This window comes from Typha latifolia, chromosome 8 (assembly GCF_019914945.1).
Source record: "Typha latifolia isolate L0001 chromosome 8, TyphaL0001v2, whole genome shotgun sequence".
NCBI classification, from domain to species: Eukaryota; Viridiplantae; Streptophyta; class Magnoliopsida; order Poales; family Typhaceae; genus Typha; species Typha latifolia.
The window spans coordinates 9,820,705-9,842,454 of NC_133093.1; the positions used below are offsets into that span (position 1 = coordinate 9,820,705).

The following is a 21,750-nucleotide window of genomic DNA, read 5'->3' on the forward strand; positions in this document are numbered from 1 at the left end:
ACTCTCTTTTTTATTAAAGTTTTTAGGTGTAAAATATTTTTTCTAGTATAAAAGAAAAATTAATTAAAATATTTTTAAAAAAATTTATAATAATATTTAGAGTTAGAGTTGAACTTATGATCTCCTTGTTATAAAGAACGGGACTATAAGAGGCAATTGTACACAAATCTAAAAAAAAAAAAAAAAATCCTTGTGGGACCCGCGCATTCCTAATCGCGCCGACCAATTCTTCGGTCCTCGAAGACCAAACTCCTCGCGTGGCTTCACAGTACGTCAGTATCTAATCTTCCGCCTTCGCCCCGTCCACCTCTCTATAAGCACTCGAACTCTCGAATCGTAAGAGTTCGTAACCCAATTCGATCGATCTCCTTCTTCGCTCTCGCAGCTCTCTCCTCGCCTCCCTTCGAATTCCCTTCCATCTCGGCGACTTCCTTAATTTGTTTTCAGCTGGTAGCCATATGGAAGGGCCGAGAGAGAGCAGCGGGAGCTCGGCAATGGAGGTTGACGCCGGAGATAGAAGAAGACTGAAAGGTAAAGGATTGAGTACCCTTCTTCCGTTGAAGAAGATTAGGACTCCCGATCGTCTTCACCACTTCCCCTATTCCTCCTCTTATTCCTCACCACCTTCGCCTTTCTCCTTCACCAAGAAGCCCTTTTTAGACGCTCCTCTGCTTCCCTTTTTGCAATCAAACGCCCAAATGATTTCTTTTTCTCACCATAATGATCAAGCCCAGCTAATCGGAGATAGCTACTGTCCCTTTCCGGTTTTCAGCGAAGGCGCAGCTCCGCAGCTCCGGTACTGGAGCGAGGCCCTCAACCTGAGCCCCCGCGGCCCCATGGGTCGCGTGGACGGGCGGCAATGGCGGAGATCTCTGTTCCATATCCCGACGCCGGCGGCGGCGTCGTCGTCGTCGTCGTCGTCGTCGTCATGCTACTCGCCGGGACCCACTAAGTTGTACCGAGGGGTGAGGCAGCGGCACTGGGGGAAGTGGGTGGCGGAGATCCGCTTGCCGCGTAACCGCACCCGCCGGTGGCTCGGCACCTTCGACACCGCGGAGGACGCCGCGCTCGCCTACGACCGCGAGGCGTTCAACCTGCGCGGCGAGAACGCGAGGCTCAACTTCCCGCACCTCTTCATCGGCAAAGGCAGCAGCGACGGCGGCTCTTGCTCCTCTGAGGCAAAAGATCAAACTCCTCATCTGCACCAGCACCAGCCTCAGCCTCGGGACAGCGAAGTTAACCCAATTCAATCACTTTCTCAGCTCGCCCCGACTGTTCCTGACAAGGTTGAATTGATCCGCGGCGAGGGGAAGTCGGGGACTTATGTTTCTTCGCCGCTCGGCGCGGCCGCGGAGATGCCTGAATCCTCTGAATTGGTGTGGGGGGAGGCGGAGGAGGCATGGTTGTGCAATTGGGGACCGGTAAACTCAGTCTGGGACGACGTCGTCGTCGACGGAGCGAATAGTTTACTAACACCGTCGTGCCTCACGACGGACACCGAGTCGCCAAAAATGGAGCTATCCAATTCCACAACAACACCACCAACATCAACAAATATTGCAATCAGTTCTTCTGCTAGCTCTTCTCACTATCCTTCCATGTTCATATGGAAGGAATAATCATAACAAATCCATACAAATTACTACTAGTCTCACATTTTCTTGCATCCCTTCACATATCACCACACACACACACACGCACATAGAATATTTCACTGGCTGCAAGTTTTTACAGACAGCCAGTGATGGTAGATAGACTCATCATCTTCATGTCAGAAAACTTTAAAACTGCAGCATCTCTTAGTTCTTCTTGGTGAAACCCTGTTTGGCTGCATAATATTTTCTTGGGGCCAAATCTGGATCACACCCATGACCCATGACCCATCTCCTCATTTCTCAAGCTGATCTCACCCTATGAAAGCTATTAGTAATCTTGTGTTTGGTTCACTGGAGGTAGGATGGAAGGAGGAGACAGTTTTTTGCTCTCCTCCTCTCCTGCTTGTTTACTGTTTGGTTTCCCTTCCTTTTCTCATGCATGCTAATGTATAATTATGTAGTGATTAAAATGCTTCTTAGACTATGTAAAGATGTAAGCATATATTTTTATTTCACATCTGCAGTCCAGAGAGAAATATGATGTGATTCCTTTTTTCTTTTTCTTCCTTTGTTTCTTTCAGACAACTAAGAAGGACACAACGCTGAGTTAGTTAGGTTTATTAGCCTTATCTAACCTACTATATGTTAGGTAGCACAATAGAAAATTATATGTTTATTCATTTGCAATTAGGAGATTGTTTCTATCATGGCTATTAATGCTATGATTGCTGCAGTACATTAGGTTAGATGAATCCTAGTTGTAGCTCATTGAAGCCTAAATTTGTTGCTCGAAAGAAACTGTCCACCTTTTCTTTTTCTTGGAAGAATTCAGCATTCATGATCAAACAAAGGAAGGGAATAAAGAGAGCAAAGAAAAGTTTCAAAATTTTGATGTCTAGTACGATAGAAATTTAAAGCGTCTCCCTAAACATCCCACCACTAACCCTATCGTGATGTTTTAAACTATATGTAACTCTTTCACAAATTAACAGACGCCCGCTCAAAACATATCTAAATCGAACGGTGGACTGAATTCTATTTTTTTTAAGGAATAAAAATGTCTTTCTCCTCTTATATAAATATTTTTTTTCTTCAAATAATACTCTATTTTTTTTTCTTACTTTCTAAATTGTGCCGACTATATGGTAAGTATTGTTAAGTCTGAGTTTTTATGAAGTTTAGTAGTTAAATCTCATATAAAAAGAAGACAAATACGGGTTAAGAAAATCTAATCAAAACTTTATCTATTTTGTCTAATAAACACAACGAGGTATTTTGATCATTTATGCACACTATATTAACTTTGACAGAAAAATTAAAAGTTTCACTTTAGTCGTGAGTAACGAGACTGGTTTAAGACTTTTTGAAATACAGGAATTTAAAATACTTTGGATATAAGTACAAGAGATAAAATATATTTAAAACTACTTTTTATGTATATAAAAAGTAGTGTTTTTAAAGACGTTCTAAGCGGGGCAGCATATTGACCGCCCCGCCATCCAGTCTGCCGTTGGGAGAAGGCAGCTTGCCGCATTGGCGAGCCACCTAGGAGGTCTAGGCAGTTCATTGCAATCGAGTGAGCCACCTGGGCACAATTGCGGGCTGGGTGGTTTGGCCAGCTTTTTAAGTGCTATCGGTTTGGAAACGTGTCAGATTCGATTCATTATGAATCGAATCCAACTGACTAACCGATAACCATCATATACATAAAGAGAAAAATAAGTAAAACTCTCTCTCTCTCACTTTAACCATTATCCTTAGTTAAAGTGACACACGAAAAGAAAATTTGGAAGTTATATCTCTTGCTAAACTGTTGAGTTTTGAAATCAAAAGCCCATAGAAGCCCATGTGATCCATATACAATAGCTAAATAGCTGCCTTCCCTTCTATAATCCATAACCTTTAACAAACCCAAAACCTTTCTTTTTCTTTGATGAAATAAAAACTATGTCACCAAAGAAAAAATAAAATTGGAAATTGGGAAACAAAATTGGTCCACACGGCTCACACTTGGGCCCAAAGCCATTATATCAAATCTGCTAGCATCTCACCAAACTCATCATTAGCCAACTTCTCGGAAGTCCATCAGGGGCAAAAGAGCAACTACCTTAAAAAGAGATGAATAAATGGTCAATAGAGATCTATGCCTAGATCATAGACCATTCCAATTGGTGTTGAGGGGTCACATCAAATTCTTCTTTGGAGACTAGATCAATCATTTGGTCTCATCCAAGTGTACTCGAATTCCCTTTCTTTCACACTTCATTTTGTGTGAGATTTCTCATAACAATGAGCTACTTTATTTCTTTGTTCCTTTTATATATATATATATATATATATAAATCTCTTCAATCTCAAGTTCCCATCAATTTGGGATAAATTATGTTTAATTTTCTAATGATTTGATGGCGTTTGGTTCGTGAATTAACTCTTAAATTTAATTTTAATTATTGCACATCCGCTAATAATAGAAAAAAATATGTATAACTTAGAGTTATATTAAAAAAAAATTTAAAGAAAATTTGACTGATTTTATAATTCAATTAGTTTTATTGAACATCAGGAGCAATTTAGAAATAAAAGAATGAGGAGGACTTCCCAAATCTCTTTTCCCCGTGTGATAAATGGGGAAGTGGTTATAGAGTCCCTTTCGTTCAATTAGAAGGGACAGAGGCAAATATCCCCAGAACACACCCACCTAAGAACAATACCACAAATTATTATTATTAAGTTCAACAAGATTTGAATTAAGATGTGATCCCAAAAGACTATCTGTTATTAAAAGTCAAATGCTTGATTGATGACTAGTTGCCTACCAATTGAATTATTACAGTTCCATATCTATTATATTATCTAACCCTCCATAAATCCAAGACTACCAGAGTCTTTCAAAATTAGTGACTTGCTCAACTAAACTAAACTACACCTCACTTTTTAATATATTTGTCTAAGAATACTCTGATGTGGTTAATTATATCAACAGAGACATAAAAATTAAAACAAAGAAGAAGAAGAAGAAGAAGAAGAAGAAAAGAATAGGAACATAAAGAATCAAAATTAATTTGCATGATAAGAGACAGTGGAAAAGAGGCCCCTTCCCCTCTCCCCCAACCCCCCCAACACTGTCTCAGATTCCCCCCTCTGTCTGCAGTTGCACAGTTTGTGTGTAATCCCTCCATATGCAGCAGCCCAGCCTTTTTATCATCTCCATTTTTCCCCCAAGCCCCCAACCTTTTTGTTTCTTGTACTAAAAACACACCACTCACTCTTTCACATATATCTCCTCACCAGTAGAAGAACCTTCTCTTCTCCTCCATCTTCAACAACCCCCCACTTGCCTTATTACCTACCATCCTGTGGGAAATCTCCATGCAATGAGAATATCCATCAGTGTACCTTCTAAAAGTAGCCAGATTTTGTTACTTTTCTTTACAATTAGTTCATAATTTTAGTTTAGTTTTTATTTTTCATACCAGCATAAGAGAATTTGTACCAGTATAAATTGAACTATGAGAAAAAAAAAAAAAAAGGAAAAAGAATGAAGAACAATCAGTATGTTTTACTTTTACAGTGATAGATTTGATGGAAATGAGGTGGTGTGAGATCATAACACTGGTCCCCAATCTCAATTGGGGTTTGAGCAAACATCCCATGCTGCTGAGGTACAGAGGCTCACAAGCTTCTTGGGCATGCCAATTTATTGGCAGGACCATTTTGTGGTTAAAGCTCTTCCCAGATCTATTTCTCAAACAACCCATAACTTTACAAACACACACACACACATATATATATATAAACATTTTAATACTGCAAATGGCCTTCTTTCAGAACTTTGGTATGAGAGAAGCTAAAGTCTTTTTATATTAGTTAAGGTTGTCCATCAAAATTTTCCTAGGTTTCCTCCTATTTTTCCTACACCTCTCTCTCTCTTCTCTAACCCCCCTTGGACTATAATAACTATGCAAGTTGTATAAATTTCCATGCCAAGTTGCCCACCTTCAATCTGAGGTGGCCCCCCCACGTTGGAAATTGATAACATGATTGGCTTCTTCTTGGTGGGTCCCAAATTAGAACTAAAAAGTTTGGGTCCCTTCTAAGTAGAATCTGCTGAGGTGCTAAAAAAATTATTATATTAATTAATCACCGGGGATTATAATTAAGAAGCTCTGTTAATATTGGAAGCCAAAATTATACAAATTAAGCTGGAAAAACATCCATCCAAGTACACATCTATTAATATGCTGAGATGGGATTGGATGGAAATATGTATGACTGCCATTAACAGTAAATTACTGTTGTCTTGGTACTAGGTAAATCCGCTGGCGATAATTGACATGTAGCACCTTACATTTAAGCAAATTTATAGTTTAAAACCCTGATTTTTTTAAAAAAAAAATACTCGTAGAATGTTTCTCTCATTTTGTAGAAACTGTTGGGGCAATCTGTAAATATTGAAAACATAAATTATATTTTACTTTTTATACAACTCCTGATTCAATTTTTTTTTTCAGAGACTATATAGTTATTTTTTTTTATTAATTTAAGATGATATATATATATATATATTTTTTTTTCTTAGTTTATGAGTGTGTGTATGGATAATTAAAAATATTTACGAAATGTATGTCAAAAATTAATGATAGTTTTGGAGGATTTAATTTTTTTTCACTTATCCATTTTCAATTTTCATTAAATTGCAACTCTAAGCATTGTACAAAAATTACTTAAATAATAATTATTTTTAATAGCGATATAAAAAAAAGAATTTTTAATAGTAAGGTAGGTGTTTAATTGAGCCGAGAGCTCTTATAAGCTTGATTTAAAATTAACTTTGAGTTTGATTTAAAACTGTTCAAATTATTTTTGTTAGATTGTAGATTCAATCCTATTCAAGTCTAAGTTGAGCCTCAATAATATATATTTATATATATATATATGCAAATAATTCCAACTGTAAATATTTAAAAATTATTATAATATAAAAATAGTATAAATAATTAAATGTCAGTGGAATAATGCTCAAATGGTTAAAATAACTCATGGTGTATAAGTGTATCTGTGCTCAATTAGTTTAACTAGGACACAATTAAATTTCCACTTCTCTAAAAGAGAAAAATAAAAATAAATATATATTTGAATTAATATTTCCTTCTACTACAATCACAAAGCGTTTAAAAAATACAACTCTAGAAATTCCTCATAATCAACCAATAATATTTTTTAAGATAAAAAAAACAAAGAAAATCACAATTAGTCCTTTTATATATTAGATAGATAGAAAAAGAAAAGAAAATTTTCTGTTTTAGTCCAACCTTTCCATCTAATTATTAATTTAGGCTTGGCAGTAGAGGCGACCTTAGTGGGCTGTGGGGGGTGAGAGGAAAAGCGCAAAGTTGCGCGGTCCACGGTACCCGTTTTCCGAGCGAGCGGTACGATCACCGCCCTGTAGATAAAAGACCACACTTTGTACACCGTAGGGCGCTCAGTGCCTCTCTCTCTCTCTCTTGCGGCATTGCTTAGCAAACAGGGGCTTCATAAGGCTGCAATGCTTCTGGGACCAACCAAACGCGATGCCTCCTCCTCGTATAACAACTTCTCACTGTTAATTAAATAGCTTAATCTAAGAGAGACAGCTTATGTAACTTGTAGAACAAGCCACTGCCTATGTTTCTTCTAGGGGTACTGGGATCAGTTAACTTTGTTTTGTTTTTTTTTTTTTTTTTTCTTTTCCCTTCCTTTAAAAAAAATTTTAAAAAAAAATTATTGGATTTTATTTTGTGCTTTTCCAGCTTAAACTAAATTTAAACATCCACGGTTTCTTCTAATAATAGTATAGTAGTAAGGATAAATGTGAACATTTATAACTCCTCTATTTTTCTTTTTTCAAAAATTGAAAAATAAAAAATAAATGAAGATTATTGATGTATTGTTGCTGTTGTTGTTGTTACCAGATGGTGCTTGTAACTCTAGTATTGTAATTTATGGACATTGATATAAAGCACGTGCTTTTGTTTCACCTTTTTCAGCTTTTCCTTATTCCTGTACGACATTCATTAGTAGGATGTAGGCTTTTGCCTAATTTCTCTTTTGGCTTTTTAATCAAAGGTGATACATCTAATAGCTGGAATGCAAACTGTAAGATAAATAATTATTATATAGACACAGAAATATTTGGCAGATTAAACCTCTATTAGTCAAGAATAGCATTCGGAACCTACTAATAATAAACTATTATAAAATTAGGCAGATTATAAGCCAATACCAAACGCGAGGCGTGCGATACATTCCTGATACCCCCCTCCCCTTCCCTCCCCATTGACCTGTAACAAATATAGTTTTATTTAATTAGGCGATAAAATTATATAAATGGGTCAGATAGTGAATAGTTTTTGGGATAATAAGAGAAAAAGGGGAGGGTGTAATTATAAAAAATGTCCTAATTAGTAGTATATAGCGGTGTTACGGCGTCCTGTGTGACGTAAAAAAAATGGCGTCAAGGGGGGTTATTACGGTCTAAGAACGGGGGGAAGGTTTCCCAACGGAAGACGAGGCAACTGGTGGGGGCGCGAGTCAGGGGTAATTCAGTAATTTAGGACAGAGAAGAGAGAAACAAGAAAGAAAACGATGAGAGCCCCCCCCACCCCCCTCACACCCGATCCCCTCGATATAGATGATGGGTAGATCTACCTCAACTACTACCCCAAAACGACTACTACCGCCTCGGGTTTCGTTCCCCGATAACTCCCCGGTCTCCTATTGCTCGCGGCGTTGGGATTGGGATGTTGGTGGAGAGATGACCAACTCGGAGGAGGAAGAAGACGAGGAGGAGGAGTTTTATGAGTCCTTGGATCGGATCCTGTCGTCGTCCTGCTCGTCCACCTCGGCTTCGGATGATGAGTCCGGCGATCACCACCGCCGACGGCAGAGCCAGCATCTCCCGCTCTTCCCGCCTGCCTCTGCCGCCTCCCTCGACGTCTGGATAGCCGAGCCGGCTCCCGTAGAGGAGCGGCGGCGGCGCCTCCTCGAGCAGATGGGGCTGGCCGGGGACCCCGCCCTAGCTCGAGTCGGATCGCCGAAACCCCTCCCCGGCGGCGGAGGAGATCACTGGGTGATGACGGTTAGGGATGGGGAGATGGGGAGATCCGTCTCCTGCGACGGTCTCCGCCCCTCGTCGGCGTCCTCCTCCTCCTCCTCCTCCTCCGCCGCCGCCTCCGTCGTCCGGTCTAGATCCGATAGCGCCGTGGATCCGAACCCTGTACATAGACCTATACTACAGCCTATCTCCTCCAAGCCGCCCCTTGTAGGAAGACCTAAATCGGACGGGAATCTTGATGTCTCTGAGGAAGACGGGGAGGACGACCCGAGATTCTTGATCAAGGACTTGGACAACGGGAAGGAGTTCGTAGTGAAGGAATTGCGTGAGGATGGGATGTGGAACAAGCTCCGGGAGGTAGGAACCGGTCGGCAACTCTCCATGGAAGAGTTCGAGATGTGCGTTGGGCGGTCTCCGATCGTGCAAGAACTCATGAGGCGACAAAACGTGGAGAATTCCGCTAGTGTCGGCGGCGGCAGCTCTTGCGAGGGACACGACGTATCGGCGAAATCATCAAAGAAGAAGGGAAGCTGGTTCAGGAGCATCAAGAACATCGCGGGCCACCGCGAGCGGCGGAGCAGTGACGAGAGGGACACGTCCTCAGAGAAGGGAGGAAGGCGGTCAAGCTCCGCCACGGATGACAGCCAGGAAGCAACCAACTCTCTCCACATTGGTCCAGAAATGGTTAAAGTCCGGCAGTACGGGAAGTCACATAAGGAGCTCTCTGGATTGTATATGAGCCAGGAGATACAAGCTCATAGTGGATCTATTTGGAGCATCAAATTTAGCTTGGATGGTCGTTTTTTGGCTAGTGCTGGACAGGACTGTGTGATTCATGTGTGGGAGGTGTCAGAGTTGGAGAGGAAAGGGGAAATTTTGGCGGAACGACCAGTGGAGGAGAATGGTAATTGTAATCCTTTTGTTGCGGCTGTTATTAATTGTTCACCGGAGCCGACTTTTGGGTTGTCTTCTGTTGAGGGGAGCCACTTAGAAAAGAAGAGGAGGGCGAAGGTGCACGGAAGTAGGAAGTCTGTGAGCTTGGATCATTTGATGGTGCCTGAGCATGTATTTGCTCTCTCGGAGAAGCCTGTCTGCAGTTTCAGAGGACACCTAGATGATGTCCTTGATCTCTCTTGGTCGAAATCCCAGGTACTTTCCTGATCTCTTTGGCGACAATTGTATTAACTCGACATTGCTAGTTCCAAGACAGTACATATGAATGTGGTTTTTAGCAATATATTGAGGACTGATCTAAGGACTGAAGGGAACATTACTACGAACAGTGCTAAAGAATTTCAACATCTATCCTCTTCATGTGCTGAGAGATGAAAAATTCAGAGGAAGCAACATGTTTAGTCTAACAACTGATTTTGCAGAACTTGATTTAAGCTTCTAGTAAATTTATAATTTGGTTTGAGTGATCAATCAGAGACTCAATAGCTTTCTGAGGAAGATAGTCCTTGATATTAGGAACATATCTCATTTCACGACATTTGCAACACAATAAAGTAAACTGGGGAGACTCTAATATACTGAAATATCTACTTGTATTATAATCAGTTTCTCCAAGGTAGTAGTTGAAGTTTAAAAGGTTAATTTGAAGTGGGTGCATAAAGTTCTCACTTGTACATATTGAGGAGAAGTTTTCACTAGTTCAAATCCTTTTCCAAGAATTAAAACCTTTTAAGACCCTAAATAGTGAGTAAATAATCCTATATCCCAAAAGATTCCTAATTTTAATTTGGATGGCGGCTATTGGGTATTGGCTCATATTTGAAAAATCAGTATGTGGCTTTTCAAGCACAGCAAGATTGCAGAATGAAGAATTAAGGATCAGTATTGTGACTTTTCTATTACATGAAGGTGAAGGATAATCGGATGCAACAATTATGGAATGATCCCTCCATAGCCTACCACATCTGTGGCCATCAGCTTTGAAGTTCCACAACTTCTTCATGTTGTGGACATGATGTTGCTTTTTTGTGTTTGGTTGACAGTTTATCTGCTATCTAGTTCAATCAGTACTTTTTGAGGAGAGATTTCAATCTGTTTATGAGCATTCATCAATTTGGAGTTTATCTTGTGAACACTAGCTTTGAATATTGGTGAGTTGCACACAGGGGCAATATCTTGATATCTGTAAGACATATTAGTTGGATGAGGTTTTGTGCCAAGAGCCAAGATGTTAGGTCAATCTGTATGTTGCACATGTCACACTTTTTTACTTCCAACATGTTTAACTTTTCAGATAACATTAGAAAGGAGTACTGTGTAGTCGTCATATTATTTGCTGCAAAGAGTTTGCAGGAGAGAGTAGTGCTGTTCCTAACAGTTAAAATGATCCTATTGCAGTTATTTTGTACTATTTGTCATTCTTCCCTTCTTTACTTAATCAATATATCTATTTTAGATAATTGTATGTTTAATCTATAGAACTGAGAAGCCCATCAGTTGGTTTAGGTCAATCTTTCAGAGATCCTAGCTGGCTTTTTTCTTTGAATTGCTTACAAATTTGATTTGATAATTTTAGATAGTAATAGTATGCAGACTTTGGTTATTATGATCGACTGTTATCTTTCATTGTCATTAAACAGCAGCCACCTAGTGTCTTAATACATATCTTGTAACCTTTGTTTTCTATGTCTTGTAACTGAGAAATTTTACTCTTTTATCTTTTACAAATCTTGAATGTTTATGAAGGGGCTACCATGTTTGGGATAACAGGAATTTGACATATTTTCTCATGTAAATACTGGTGCCTAAAATTTGTGAATAATCAAATCCATCTGCATTGCAGTACCTGCTTTCATCGTCAATGGATAAAACAGTTCGACTATGGCACATGTCGACAAATTCCTGTTTGAAGATGTTCTCACACAGTGACTATGGTATGTTATACAGTGCTTTATCAGTCCCTGTTGCTTAGATTTTCCTCCCCCCACCAACCCGCACTCCTTACAGATACACACACATGTGCACATAAACACATAAAACACAAATTTCCACTTCAGATGATATAACTTTTTAGCTATGTCGGCTACCACCTAATGTCTCTGGATTGCCTTTTGTTTCTTCCTTGATGCAGTGACTTGCATCCAGTTTAATCCGGTTGATGACAGATACTTCATTAGTGGATCCTTGGATGAAAAAGTCCGTATATGGAGCATTCCCGATCGGCAGATTGTTGATTGGAATGATTTGCATGAAATGGTGACTGCAGCTTGCTATGCCCCTGATGGAAAGGTAAGCACAATTTTCTAATTGCATACATTTGTGGGGAGAAATCCTGTACATTTATCTCAACACTTCTTTCTTCGTCTTATGAAGAGTGCACTAGTAGGTTCGCATAAGGGGAGCTGCCACCTGTATGATACATCTGGTATGGATTGTTGCTAGTCCCTCCCTCCCTCTCTCTCTCTCTCTCTCTCTCTCTCTCTCTCTCACACACACACACACACACAGTGTATTGGCAACATCATCTGTCTTCATTGAACTGCTTGGCATGTGATCTGCTGATGTTTATGCTAAACCATCCAGATAATAAGCTTGTTCAGAAATGCCAAATCGACTTGCAGAACAAGAAAAAGAAGTCCAATCACAAGAAAATCACTGGTTTTCAGGTAAGTTACGTTGGTACTCAGTTGTTTCCATTTTTTGATTTCTAAAAGATGTTGAATACTTCTAATATTAGAATATTTTATAACAAAAATTTGATGCCAATTTTGCTTCACAGTTTGCTCCAAAGAGTTCCTCAAAGGTGCTAGTAACGTCAGCTGATTCACGAATCCGGATAATTGATAGTGTTGAATTGATCCACAAAATTAAAGGTATAAGCTTTGATCTACAAACTTTGTTGAGAAGAAAGTTTTTCACTGATATGTACTATCACTACCTTTTATTTTCCAAATCAGCTTTCTTTGACTAAATATCTTTAGGTTTCATGTTGAGAAGAGCAATCATACCCCCTTAGGTATATCCTTGCTCTGTAAATATCAGTTCCCCTTTAGGTATATCCTTGCTCTGTAAATATCAGTTCCCCTTTAGGTATATTCTTGTCTAGTTTATGGAATTGGTTAACTCCGCGAACAACTCAGGGTATGATACATAAGACGTTAAATAAAGCCAAACTTTCTGTTTGCTGATGGTCATGATCCTCTTCCATTTATACTATCACAGTTATATATTTTCCGAATCAGCTTCCTTTGGCTAAATATCTTTAGATTTCATGTTGACTCCATCAAGTTCTACTGTGGAGAAGAGCAGTGACCTTTTCTAGACATTGTTGTTCCCCTCTTTAGTATTTTTTGGAATTGGGTAACTCAGTCAAACAACCAAGAGTATGGTACATAAGACGTCTGTCAACTGGCTCTGATGTTCTTTCATGATGAATCTGGGCATAGTTCTTGTTTAACTTTTCCTCGGTTTTCTTCTGTTCTAACGAAAACAAATGACAGCTTTGATCTTGGCTTGTTTATGAAGATATAGTGATAGGAGTATACTGTGGCTCAATTTCATAAAGTTAGGAGCATCAGCACTTCAGCATGTCATTTTTATCTTTCAGGGTTTCGCAATACCAGCAGCCAAATTTCTGGCTACTTTACAACGAATGGGAAATATGTTATCTGTGCAAGTGAGGATTCTCATGTATATGTGTGGAGATACGATGATGATTCTCGTCCTAGCAGAAGCAGAGCTGTCACGATGTCGCAGTCTTATGAGCACTTCCACTGCCAGGATGTGACTGTGGCCATTCCTTGGCCATCCAGTGGCACTGGAGGGACACCAAGAAGTCATTCCAGAAGACAAAATGTGCAGGATGGAGATTTCAAATACAGTCCACTCGTGCTGACTGAGGCCAATGGACAACAGCATCCGCCTTCACCTTCGTCTTCGCCTACTCACTTGCCCATCAATTGCCTACAGCAAAATAGCATCCTGGACATAAACTCGGATAACTTTGCTGAGAGATTTGCAGCAACTTGGCCTGAAGAGCTTGTGGCTGTCAAGAAACAGAGCCCTCAAAGCAGCTATGATGTTTTTGATGGTAGCGTGCCAGCTGAAAGCAGGTCAGCCTGGGGACTGGTCATTGTTACCGCAGGTCGTGGAGGTGAAATCAGAACATTTCAAAATTTTGGATTTCCTGTTCGAGTGTGAAGTTCTTTGGTTGATTGGAAAATTTCGCCGAAGGCTTAATAAGCCTGGAAGAACTTGCAATATGACATTTTTGGCTTGTAAAAATGGGGATAGATGGAGAGGATGAATTGAGAGATATTCATTTCACTGCTCCAATTGCAAGATGGTTGGCTAATCCGTCAGAGAACTAATTCAGTTGGCCATACAACCACTCATATCTCACAGATCATTCGGAGGGCTTGCTTTTGCTCAATGTACATGAGGGTAAAACCTGATGCAAGGTTTGGATGGGGGATCTGATTTTCTTTTCTTTTTTCTTTTTTCTTTTTTTCTTTTTTCCACAGTATATTTTTTTTGTAAGAAAAGTCCAATTTTTTTTACATAGAAATCACAATTTGGTTGGGATTTTTTTGTTTTTTTCGATTTTTTTTTATCAAAGGTTTGGGAATTTTGTATTGCTATGGCTCTCTTTTGTGGGTATCTGAAAGCAGTCTCTTACCGTCAACAGCCACTACTTCAATCTCATTCTTCCAATGCATTACGAAAGTCTTTCCTCTGACGGATAATAAATACTTGCTCTGTTCAACCTCTATAAATTACGCATAACACGAGTACATAGATACTTCTAGTTGATAATAGGAATTGTTTAGAAAATCACATCGTCTGATGCAGAACACCAATAAGAAAAGATCAAACACAAGGGCAAGCTAGCCATTGACACAAACCAAAGCACGACTAGTCCACCACCAACAAACTAACATAGAAGCAATCATACCCCCTTCCATACGTCTTCTACATATCTAATTCAAGAGTCATCAGTTGCCGGAGGCATAATCTCCGGCGCCACCAGACCAGACACCTCATCATCCCAATTACCACCCCAATTCCAATACCCAGTGCTGCTCACTGGAACTACTTGTGCGGGTGGCGTCACGTTCCAGGTACTTGAACTGTTGCTAATCACGCTGTAATCCGATGGCATTACCTGCGGCGGAGCACGAGGCAGCACTTGACGAAGAATTTCCGGCAACGCACTGCTGCTTGGATCTCCATTAAATAGTCGCTGAGCGAAGGTCGAACAGTTGTTGGTATTAGTGTTGTTATTATTGTCGTTAGTGGTGGTGGGTGTGGTTTGAGGTGTTGTAGTAGTCTTTTTGGTGCTACGCTTGTTCTTGCGGCAGCCGCCAACGGGGACGTTGCGAAGGGTGCCGCCCTCGGTCCAGTGGCGCCGACATGCCTTGCAGAAGTGGCGGGGCTGCGACTTGCTGTAGTTGTTGTAGTAGCAGAACTTGGTGTTTGTCGAGTCGCACCGCGGGCACCGCAGCGGCGGCCACCGCGGCTGCTGCTGCTGCTGTTGGTTTCTTGCAAGTTTCAGTATGTCTATCTCTCCGCTGATGTTCACCAGTCCCTTCACGAAACGTACGTAGAGAGAGAGAGAGAGAGAGAGAGAGAGAGAGAGTTAAATAGGAAATACGAGGCATATTACTTGCAAGACATATAGTTAGCACAATAATACAAACTAATACGTACCAGTTGAGACCAGTCGATGTGGTTGAGGCCCATGTTCTATAATATACAGCCTAATCAGTCTTTTATTAGCGTTTAGGAAAGAGTATGAGAGCAAGCCGCTCCAAGAATAGAAGAGATGACGACGACGACGACGCTGCTGCTCGGAGACGGCGGTACGTGGAGATCACGTGCTTGCAGGGAGAACAAGATGAGGATTTGGGCATGTCGGATTGATGGAAATCTAACTCTTTCCTGACCTCCAGCTCTTTCTAAGCTCTTTGCAAGTCCACTATTAATTTCGGTGAACTAACTCGAATCTTGTTGGAATCTATATATGTATTTGAGAAGGGAATCGATCGTCGGGTTCCTTACTTGGCTTAAATGTTAAGATGGAGGGTATGAGATGTGGTGAGCTCTAAAGGCGAAGTATATATAGGCGGAGGAGGAGGTGGTGGGTCGAGTTGGAAAGCCGCCAGGAGTTTTCTTAAGCCAGAAGGACAAAGATAACACGTGGATGATTTGGCTTGGGGTAATTCATCAGTTATTAAAGAATGGAAAGGTGGAAGAGGAGGTGGAGATCACTCTTTTTTTCTTCTTCTTCTTCTTTTCTTTTTAATGGCATTTGCCCAATTAAAAAAACCATGCAACACTTAACTATTTTCTTTTGATATATTCTGAAGTCGAAACATCTGGAGGTCAAGAGCTTGTTGACTTAGATACTCAGTTTTCTATATTCATCACTCTTAGTCTAGATTATGTCTTTTCTTTTTTAATAATCCACATAGATCTCCTTATCTAAGAAAAAAAAGTAATTATTTGAACTCTCCGAACTAAAAAATTCTCTTAGTTCAGAAAACATACACAAAAAAGTAATAATAAGGTAAATAAAACTATACCATTCTTTGTGCGGCTGCGCATGCCAAATTCTTTTATTATTATTATTATTATTATTATTATTTTTTGGAAAAAAAAACTCTGGTTGAGAGGTAGGTAGTGCACTAAGCGCACACCATCTCTTTTTCTTTCTTAATAGATATTTTCTTGTTCCTTCGGATGTAAGTATGGAAGGCATTCTTAGCTCACACCAAAAACGTCACCCAAAGCCATTGTAATCGGTGGGCCACGTGTCGACCTGCGGTGTACTAGTCTTGGAAAAAATAGGTCTCTGCTGTTCGGTGCCAGGTGTACTATCGTGGGGGCTAAGATTTTTGTCCCATGGCCCAAAGATTTCCTGCAGCATCGCGTGCAGGAATCTGCTGCCTCCTGGCGCATCTCGCGTCGACACGCAGGCCCTAGGCAGTTCTGTCTACTTTCGAACTATTTTAAACAATTTATACAGTGACTAAGATGGTATGTTTGAAAAGGTTCAATTATTTTGATGGTAATTATGATATTTTGAAAGTTTTTTTTTTTCTTGAGTAGTGTTAAAATTAGTTTGAGAAAAAGAATTTACACAACACATTAAATTTACAAACCAAGGAATGTTGAGTAAAATTAGTGGAAACTCCAAGAAGCTCTCTTTCTTGTAAGAAAACAATTCTGAGGTTCAAACTAGCAAAAAATTTACAAGAACAAAAAAAAAAAAGTAGACAAATTCAGCAGCCAGAAATTCCAGCAGAATGATGAAGTCGAGATACAGTAGTTAGCTGAAGAATTATCTTTACAAAAAATAAAATTTGAATATATATGAGCGCCATGATCTTCATCGAAGAAATTTATGTCCTGCTATCATAGAATTCAGTCTTCAGCAACTGATATGGCTGTTATCATAAGCTTTAGAAGCTAGTCTTGGATTGGAATTGGCAGTGGTAGTCATTGCACAGGAGTTCCATTCTTAAAGGTATCTGTCAGAATTAGCGAAAAATTTTCTGCGGCGCCCCATGAAAAAGAATTGCTATTTATACGGTAATTAGGAATTGCTCTCAATAACCTGAAATAGTTCGCAATGTAGTTTATGTCAGATCAGGCAGACAAAGAGAGGCATTGAATCATAATTGTCGTCTGAAAAATTAATTACGCATCGCAACAAAGATGCTAATCTGCTATAGACTAAATAGTCCATTTCAATTATTCTTAGAACACTGAAATGAAGATCCAACATGTCGTTGTCGAAATAGAAAGCAGATTCTGGATATCATACAAAATAAACTCAGTGTGGAATCTTACTTGCTCATTAAATAAAGCATTTAAACCTATGCTTTCTCTTGGCATATCGGCTTTGTGACCGTAAAACAGCCTCTCCTGAAGTTCTTGCAATTGGGAGATAGCCGTTTTACGCTCTTTTGATATGCAAAAGAATTCAAATCGGTAACAAAACTCATAGGAGAAGGCTTAAGCAAATCTCCACACTAGAGTATTTCACCATGATTGCGTAGGGAGAAACTTATATTGGGCAAGGTTATAAGCTGTGACATGCAACTCATACAAGTAAAATTATAGAAGAGGGGTACATCCATCACTTAAGGGTAGACAGTTCTGAAGAAGAAAAATCAGAACAGTTATCTTCATCATCTTTCGTCGCGATCTTATAACTTGCACCTCAATGCCAAAAGATGAAGTTATATGATAGTTTATTTCTAGAAATAGTAATTATGTATCCTATATACATTGCAAGACATTTTTTTTAATACTTTTTATAAGGAATATGGCTTTCTAAAATAATCTTGATCTTTTGAAGGGAGAATTTATCTCCAGATATCACATTCAATGCCACCTACTTCAATACCATATTCCTATGAAAGAATGATCCTGGCAAATACAGTACCTAAGACTACAAAAGAATGAAGATCTTGCAAGAGAAAAAGTTAATGGTGAAAGGGAAGTAAAGAACAAGCAATAGTTTTACAGGAAAATAACTTCAGAGGATTATATATGCAGCTTCTGACCAAAGCTTACCAGGGAACGAACTGCAGTTTAACGCTGCATGATCCCGAAGCAACCGATCATCTATTTGACATAACTGAATCAACCAAAAGTAAACCAGTCAAATGTATAGAACTCTACTTCTTACTTCTTAGAAATCAGTAATAGCTTCCGTGTTGACCATAACTTACCGGTGCATCAACTCTTCGATGCTGACAACGAACTATATCAAAAGTAACAGTTTTCTCCTCATGGCACAGATGGAGTGGTCGTTTTTTGCCATAATGCAAGGTTTGAGGTTGTCTCATGTTCATCCCTTCATCTAAATGAAACCAATTTCCCTGTGATTGCACTGGAGGGACTGAGAGATGACGAGGAGGCCTAACTGGAAGAGGAGCAAAATCTCCTGTATCTTGACCGTAAAGAAATATGAGTAGCCTTCTCCTTGTGTTTGGATCCAATTCTGATTCTGAAACCTCACCCTCTTCTCTACCAGGAGCAAAATCTGGTCCAGTTTCTAACGCAGTAGGATCTCGAAGGCCGGATTGACCATGACGCCTACTAATTTGAATCGACTGAGAGCTTTGGCTATCAATCACAGGCATCATACTGTGTGTGGCTGCAAAAGAAACTGCACCAGATGAAGATGGCATAATGTGCTGGAGGTTGTTGGTCCCAGGATGAACAGTTTCCACGCTGCGACTTGCTTCCTGGAAAGGTTCAGGAGGATAAGATGACAAATTCATGAACAAATGCTTCAAGAAATTAAAAATATGAGTAAATGTCTGTCCCAGTATTACTATCTCAATAACAACAGAGAAAAGAAAGAAGAAGCCACTGACCTTCAATCTCCTCTCTACCTCAGCGTCTGCCTTCCCACTTGATGTACAAGTAGCTGTAATATTCTGGAAGGGGAGAAAGTCAGAAACAACGATCTATTATCTTCAGCTAATTGAATTGAATTTATCACCACAAGCTTTCCAACAAATTACCTCTGAAATTACACAGGTGCTAACATCAGGGTCAGATCGTAAATCAACATCCTCGTCTTCGTAAACAAGTTTACAAATTCGTGGCAATAATTCTTCATCCAATGATCTGCCAGTTTAACCAAATTACAAGAATCCATTTTCATTAGCATGTCATTATATAATGTCCAAAAAGATGAAAAGCACTAACAGGAAAGAAAAAAAAATCCGAGTTCTTACTTGAAAAAACGACTTCTAACGTTGCCTACCACATTCTTCACAATACTGAGAACTGGGACATCGCTGTTTGCCTACAACGAGTAAAACAACACAACTAAGTGACTAACTGCTCAGCAAAACAAAGTATAATTGAGACACGAATTGCTTTACATGAGAAGAACTTTACCTCTGCTTGAGGAGCAGAGTATGGGACAAATGCAGGGACGACGTGAACCCGAGATTGATCTTTCTCATCCCAAACATTTAAACGATCATCTATCACTAGAGCCATATTTGGATGGCAAGTTCCTTGCTGGAAGACACGTTGCAGTGACTTTTTTGAACCTTACACAAAATTAATATGAGAATGAAATATGCAACCAAAAGGGGGGGGGGAAGGGAAATAATAAAAGAGCGAGATATATCCATTAACTACCTGGATCCACACATACTACTCGATCAAGAACTTGCCAAGGCTTGATCAAGCTTGAATCCGGGTCAAGTAACCTCCACATCTCTAAAGCGTATTCCCTGTGAGCCATCGTGCAGACATAGACCTCAAAGCGCTTGCGGCCTCTTGACATCAAGTAGCTCCGTAGATCCTCCCATCCAGGCCTTAGCCGTACGAGCACGCTGGTATTCCGTACCTACAAAGGACACGAGTCATTGCTATCATCGTTGACTTAGGCCATACTTAAAAGTTACCTAGTCTTATAATAAATAATTTTATAACTCCGTATATGAAGACGTACCAACGGATGGGTTCGTGTCAAAATGATGTTCTTCTCCTGTAGTCTTATAATAGGACGGACAAACTCCTGACGGCTTTCAGATAAAGCTGGCACTATCTCAGCCCGCACTTTATATACAGTTCCATTCTCGACGACTTGGTCGTTCTCAGCGTACTCTTTTAAGATAGCTCTGTCATCTTCATGCCGTTTGATCTCGGCCAAAATGGCAGCAGCACGTTGAGGATCACTCTCGTTACTAATTTTCCGGTGAAGTCTATCGATATTTTCTTGGAAGGAAGGCAGAGTATAAGCAACTAGCAGTGTCTGATCGAGATCGAAGACAATGGCGAGGGTCCTGAGGTTCAACATGGCAAGACAGTTGTTGTACACCGCTGATGCAACTTTAAATCCCCAGAAGCACACACGATTCGTTCTACCTTTCCTGGACGCCATGGCCACCAAGTGCACTTCTGCTCCTCCTCCTAATGACACAACTGCTGTCTGCTAGGAGGGCATGTATAATGAATCCACACGGAAAAGAAATCTTCACTTTATACTACTTCATAATTAATGTAAGCATTATTTAAAAAAAAAAACCTTCCACTTTATACTATAAACTTGATGCGAAAAGTTTTAGTTTATAATTAATGTAAGCGTTCAGTTTCATTCATAAGTTAGATCTTCTTTAAATATACACATGTATTTTAGTTAAATCTTATATAAGATAAATCATACATAAATCGTGGAGGAATACAGTAAAATTTTATAGTAAATTAAAAAACAAACTCTTATATAAATTTATGCTAAACTAATTATTATATTCTATAATTAAACATGTACTTAATTTATATTTAATAGTTATGTATAAAAATGATCTTTAAAAGAAATCTTCTATAAAGAACCAAACTGGACCAAATCTTTAATTATGATCGTTGACTAATTAATGGATTAATTTCCCGTTTGCGTCTCTTTCAATTACTCCACTCAATCTATTTAAATACGTTTGGATACACGAGAGAAGTCTTCTTCTTCATCAAAACTCTTCTTTTATTTCCTTTTTGTTGTGTTGGGAAAATTACCTTATTATCTCTGAGACAAGCGGCATGAAGAGAAACCAATGGCGGGTTCTCGGACGACTCGGACTCCATCTTGAAGCGGATCCCTCCGAATCCGACCGTGTGGAGGACTGCGAGCGGCGGGCAACGCTCGCTGGGAGGAGAGAGATGGGAGATCCGGACCCCCCTGAAAGGTATGCCTGGATCCGAGTTCCTGGGGTAAATCCCCGCCTCCCCGAGTTGGGAGTTCCAGTAAGAAACGGGCAATCTGGACATTTTTAAGACAGATCCAGGTGCAATGCAACCTGGGGGCGGGGGGGTCAAAGCCGAAAACCCTAGTTTAAATTAGATCAGAGAATCGTTCTTTTTCCGAAAGATAATCCCTCCCTTGATTCAAAGGCTACGGGAGGTTTCGAAGAGAAGATTAAATAGAAAAAGAATCGTTCTTGCGAAGTCCAAAAGAAAGAAACTTTAGATTTCTTCTTCCGTTCTTGAGACGGCGGCGGCCGGCGATTAGATGGAGAGAGTCAGGTGAAACCTAGATTAGGAGAACGCCAACAGTCTCTTTATATCTAGAGGAAAAGG

The 21,750-nt window shown here is 39.8% G+C and overlaps 3 protein-coding genes across 4 annotated transcripts; 2 read left to right on the top strand and 1 right to left on the bottom strand.

The window, feature by feature from the left end:
• The first annotated feature begins 263 nt into the window (after positions 1 to 263).
• LOC140794493 (ethylene-responsive transcription factor ERF054-like) lies at positions 264 to 2,131 on the top strand. Of its 2 annotated transcripts, XM_073146574.1 has the most exons (2): positions 268 to 531; positions 773 to 2,131. In XM_073146574.1, exon 2 carries the CDS (start codon positions 837 to 839, stop codon positions 1,617 to 1,619), a length of 783 nt encoding a protein of 260 aa, XP_073002675.1. In that variant the 5' UTR covers positions 268 to 531; positions 773 to 836; the 3' UTR covers positions 1,620 to 2,131. The 2 variants fall into 2 exon arrangements, with proteins under 2 accessions (XP_073002674.1, XP_073002675.1); XM_073146573.1 differs by having other exon boundaries at positions 264 to 2,131.
• A 6,095-nt stretch (positions 2,132 to 8,226) lies between these two features.
• On the top strand, positions 8,227 to 14,301 carry LOC140793806 (uncharacterized). Its single transcript, XM_073145514.1, has 7 exons — positions 8,227 to 9,837; positions 11,486 to 11,576; positions 11,774 to 11,931; positions 12,016 to 12,067; positions 12,226 to 12,308; positions 12,422 to 12,515; positions 13,250 to 14,301. Exons 1-7 carry the CDS (start codon positions 8,266 to 8,268, stop codon positions 13,840 to 13,842), a joined length of 2,643 nt encoding a protein of 880 aa, XP_073001615.1. The 5' UTR covers positions 8,227 to 8,265; the 3' UTR covers positions 13,843 to 14,301.
• A 2,642-nt stretch (positions 14,302 to 16,943) lies between these two features.
• LOC140793551 (RNA polymerase II C-terminal domain phosphatase-like 1) lies at positions 16,944 to 21,728 on the bottom strand. The gene is made up of 10 exons (XM_073145077.1): positions 21,190 to 21,728; positions 20,132 to 20,611; positions 19,816 to 20,026; positions 19,567 to 19,724; positions 19,401 to 19,471; positions 19,185 to 19,290; positions 19,035 to 19,097; positions 18,384 to 18,902; positions 18,226 to 18,289; positions 16,944 to 17,260 (listed from the first exon to the last, which is right to left on the bottom strand). Exons 1-10 carry the CDS (start codon positions 21,439 to 21,441, stop codon positions 17,253 to 17,255), a joined length of 1,932 nt encoding a protein of 643 aa, XP_073001178.1. The 5' UTR covers positions 21,442 to 21,728; the 3' UTR covers positions 16,944 to 17,252.
• Between the last annotated feature and the right edge of the window lie 22 nt (positions 21,729 to 21,750).

What these genes read in the sequence shown, in the direction of transcription:
- LOC140793551 (XM_073145077.1), bottom strand. Translation starts at nt 21,441, where the DNA reads ATGTCCAGATTGCCCGTTTCTTACTGGAACTCCCAACTCGGGGAGGCG. An exon ending in TGACACGAACCCATCCGTTG is followed by an intron (nt 20,027 to 20,131) that starts GTACGTCTTCAT and finishes TGTCCTTTGTAG; the next exon opens with GTACGGAATACCAGCGTGCT. An exon ending in AGGTAGAGAGGAGATTGAAG is followed by an intron (nt 18,903 to 19,034) that starts GTCAGTGGCTTC and finishes GAACCTTTCCAG; the next exon opens with GAAGCAAGTCGCAGCGTGGA.
- LOC140793806 (XM_073145514.1), top strand. Translation starts at nt 8,266, where the DNA reads ATGATGGGTAGATCTACCTCAACTACTACCCCAAAACGACTACTACCG. An exon ending in GTTCTCACACAGTGACTATG is followed by an intron (nt 11,577 to 11,773) that starts GTATGTTATACA and finishes TCCTTGATGCAG; the next exon opens with TGACTTGCATCCAGTTTAAT. An exon ending in AGAAAATCACTGGTTTTCAG is followed by an intron (nt 12,309 to 12,421) that starts GTAAGTTACGTT and finishes TTTGCTTCACAG; the next exon opens with TTTGCTCCAAAGAGTTCCTC.
- LOC140794493 (XM_073146573.1), top strand. Translation starts at nt 459, where the DNA reads ATGGAAGGGCCGAGAGAGAGCAGCGGGAGCTCGGCAATGGAGGTTGAC.